Below are 1,927 nucleotides of genomic sequence, written 5' to 3'. Positions count from 1 at the left end.
AGGGGGCGGGGCTGGCTGGCATGTGGTGCTGGGGGATTGAACCACGCTCCTTGTGCTTTGCTAAGCTTGTTCTAAGTAGGTGCTTTAGACCACTGAGCCATCTCACCAGCCCCAAGAGCAGGATTTTTTTGTGTGTTTTGTTTTTGTTTAGGACTTTTATCTCTACTATTAAGTCAAAAATTTTGAGAGGGACAGATTTTCTTCCACCACTGAACTGAAAGCCCCTGAGGGTAGTCTGATTACCTTATCAAATAAAAGGATAATTTATCTTCCCCAGCAGCCCTAAGAAAAGTGCTCCCAAGCGTGGGAGATCTACCAGTCAGACACAGATTCCAATACAACACTTTATTGTCAGTACATATGCCTGGTCTTGCCAAGCCGTGCTCAGGGTGCAGGAAGCCACAGCAGCTGGCTGCGTGTGTGCAGGCTCCTCAGCTCCCATCCTGCCTTCTCAGAGGCTGATCTTGTGTTTGCTCATTGTCATGTTTGTAACAGACTCATAAACCTGCAAATGATGAGGTCTTGTTGTTCCCTATACCCTGACATGGCAGAGTCTCCCCTTCCTCCCCTGCAGCCTCAGCGTCTCTCCAAGGTAGAGCTAGTGCAAGGTAGAACTGCACCGTCCAGGCCACCCAGGTGTCTAACTGTAGCCTGCTGGGGACCAGGGAGCTCAAGCATCCCAAGGTTTCAGGACATTCTATCCCAGAAGGATGGGGAGCACAGAGGTGGAGTGTGGAGGGGTGGGGACTGAGTAAGATGAGTGTCTGCTTTTTTTCCATTTAGAAGCTTCCTCTCTCAGGAGGAGGCTGCCCTTATGCACCTTAAATGGGATCTAGGGGTCCTTTGCTTACAGTGGAGCTAAGCATGTGGCTCTGGGGAGAAGCTGAGCTGACTCAGGCCACACTATGAAGAAGTGAGTTTGTAAGAGAAAAGAAACTGACTCATAAGGCGAAGCCTGATGCCAGGCTGCAAGGCCTCTGAGAAGGGGAGGGTGGGACCTAACTCTGTTAGGTGGGAGTTGAGGGGACAGACTGATCTGGGAACAGACATTGACCTTGGCTGGTGGACCCGAGGCTGGGATGGACGCTGGGGCGAGTGCTAATTAGGTAGGAAAAGGAAAGCGCACCTTTGCTCTGCTAACCAGCGCACTGAACAAATCTTGCTTTTTAGCTATACTCTGTAGGTCTACGGAAGAGCTGCTCTCTATCAGGGTCATCGACAAGGGCCTACGCATCAGCTCTTCTACCTGCTCCTGATTGAAGGGGATGGTGCGTATCTTCTGCACAATGCTGGGGCACAGAGAGGAGTGTGTTTGGGGGCGAGCCGCCCTTCCACCCCTTCCCTGGTATGCACTTCCTCTCCACCCTCCCTAGCCCTGGTGAACACGAAGGTTGAACTGCACCCTCCTGTGAGATGGAGGGAACATAGAGGCCAAGATTCCAACTCCTCCACCACAGGCTGAGGGATCCCAGACAAGTTACTTAACCTCTCCACCCCAGGATCTGCTAGAAAATAGCGAGGGTCACAAGAATCTGAGATTCCACTCTGCCCTGACCCACAGGACTCAGAGTACCCCCAGTACACCACCTACTTGTCAAGCTCCTCCCTGATCTTCTTGTACTGGGTCAAGTTCTCCTCTATTGCTTCAAGCACCAAACAGAAATTGTCCAGCATGTTTTCTGAGAGGTTCGGCATGGGGCTCCCCACAAGAGGTTCCTGGTGGAGACCAGCTTTCTCCATGCGGGCAAGTGCACAGTGCAGGAGTGGCAGCTCCTGACTCCAGTCTTCCTTCTCTGCACCTGTCTAGAGAGGAGGGTGGGAGAGGAGTAGAGACACAGCCTGGAGCCTCTGCCCAGCCCATGTGGCTTCAGAAGGGAGGTATCCGGTTGGATTGGAGAGCAGGATTCTAATGACTCAATCTCTCTTT

General features: G+C 52.1%; 1 protein-coding gene across 1 annotated transcript in view; it reads right to left on the bottom strand.

Annotated features, from left to right (window-relative positions):
- Positions 1–441: 441 nt before the first annotated feature.
- Catsper4 (cation channel sperm associated 4) overlaps positions 442–1,927 on the bottom strand; it is a 15,027-nt gene continuing 13,541 nt past the window's right edge. Inside the window, exons 9-11 of the mRNA XM_023699244.1 lie at positions 1,592–1,803; positions 1,127–1,289; positions 442–505 (exon numbers count right to left, since the gene is read on the bottom strand). Coding sequence (XP_023555012.1) covers positions 452–505; positions 1,127–1,289; positions 1,592–1,803 — 429 coding nt within the window. The 3' untranslated portion in view covers positions 442–451. The remainder of the gene's footprint in view (positions 506–1,126; positions 1,290–1,591; positions 1,804–1,927) is intronic.

This window comes from Octodon degus, unplaced genomic scaffold (genome assembly GCF_000260255.1).
Source record: "Octodon degus isolate 3935 unplaced genomic scaffold, OctDeg1.0 scaffold00112, whole genome shotgun sequence".
In the NCBI taxonomy this organism is placed as follows: domain Eukaryota; kingdom Metazoa; phylum Chordata; class Mammalia; order Rodentia; family Octodontidae; genus Octodon; species Octodon degus.
Note: the sequence above shows the minus strand (reverse complement) of the source record. Positions and strands in the feature narration are given on the sequence as shown.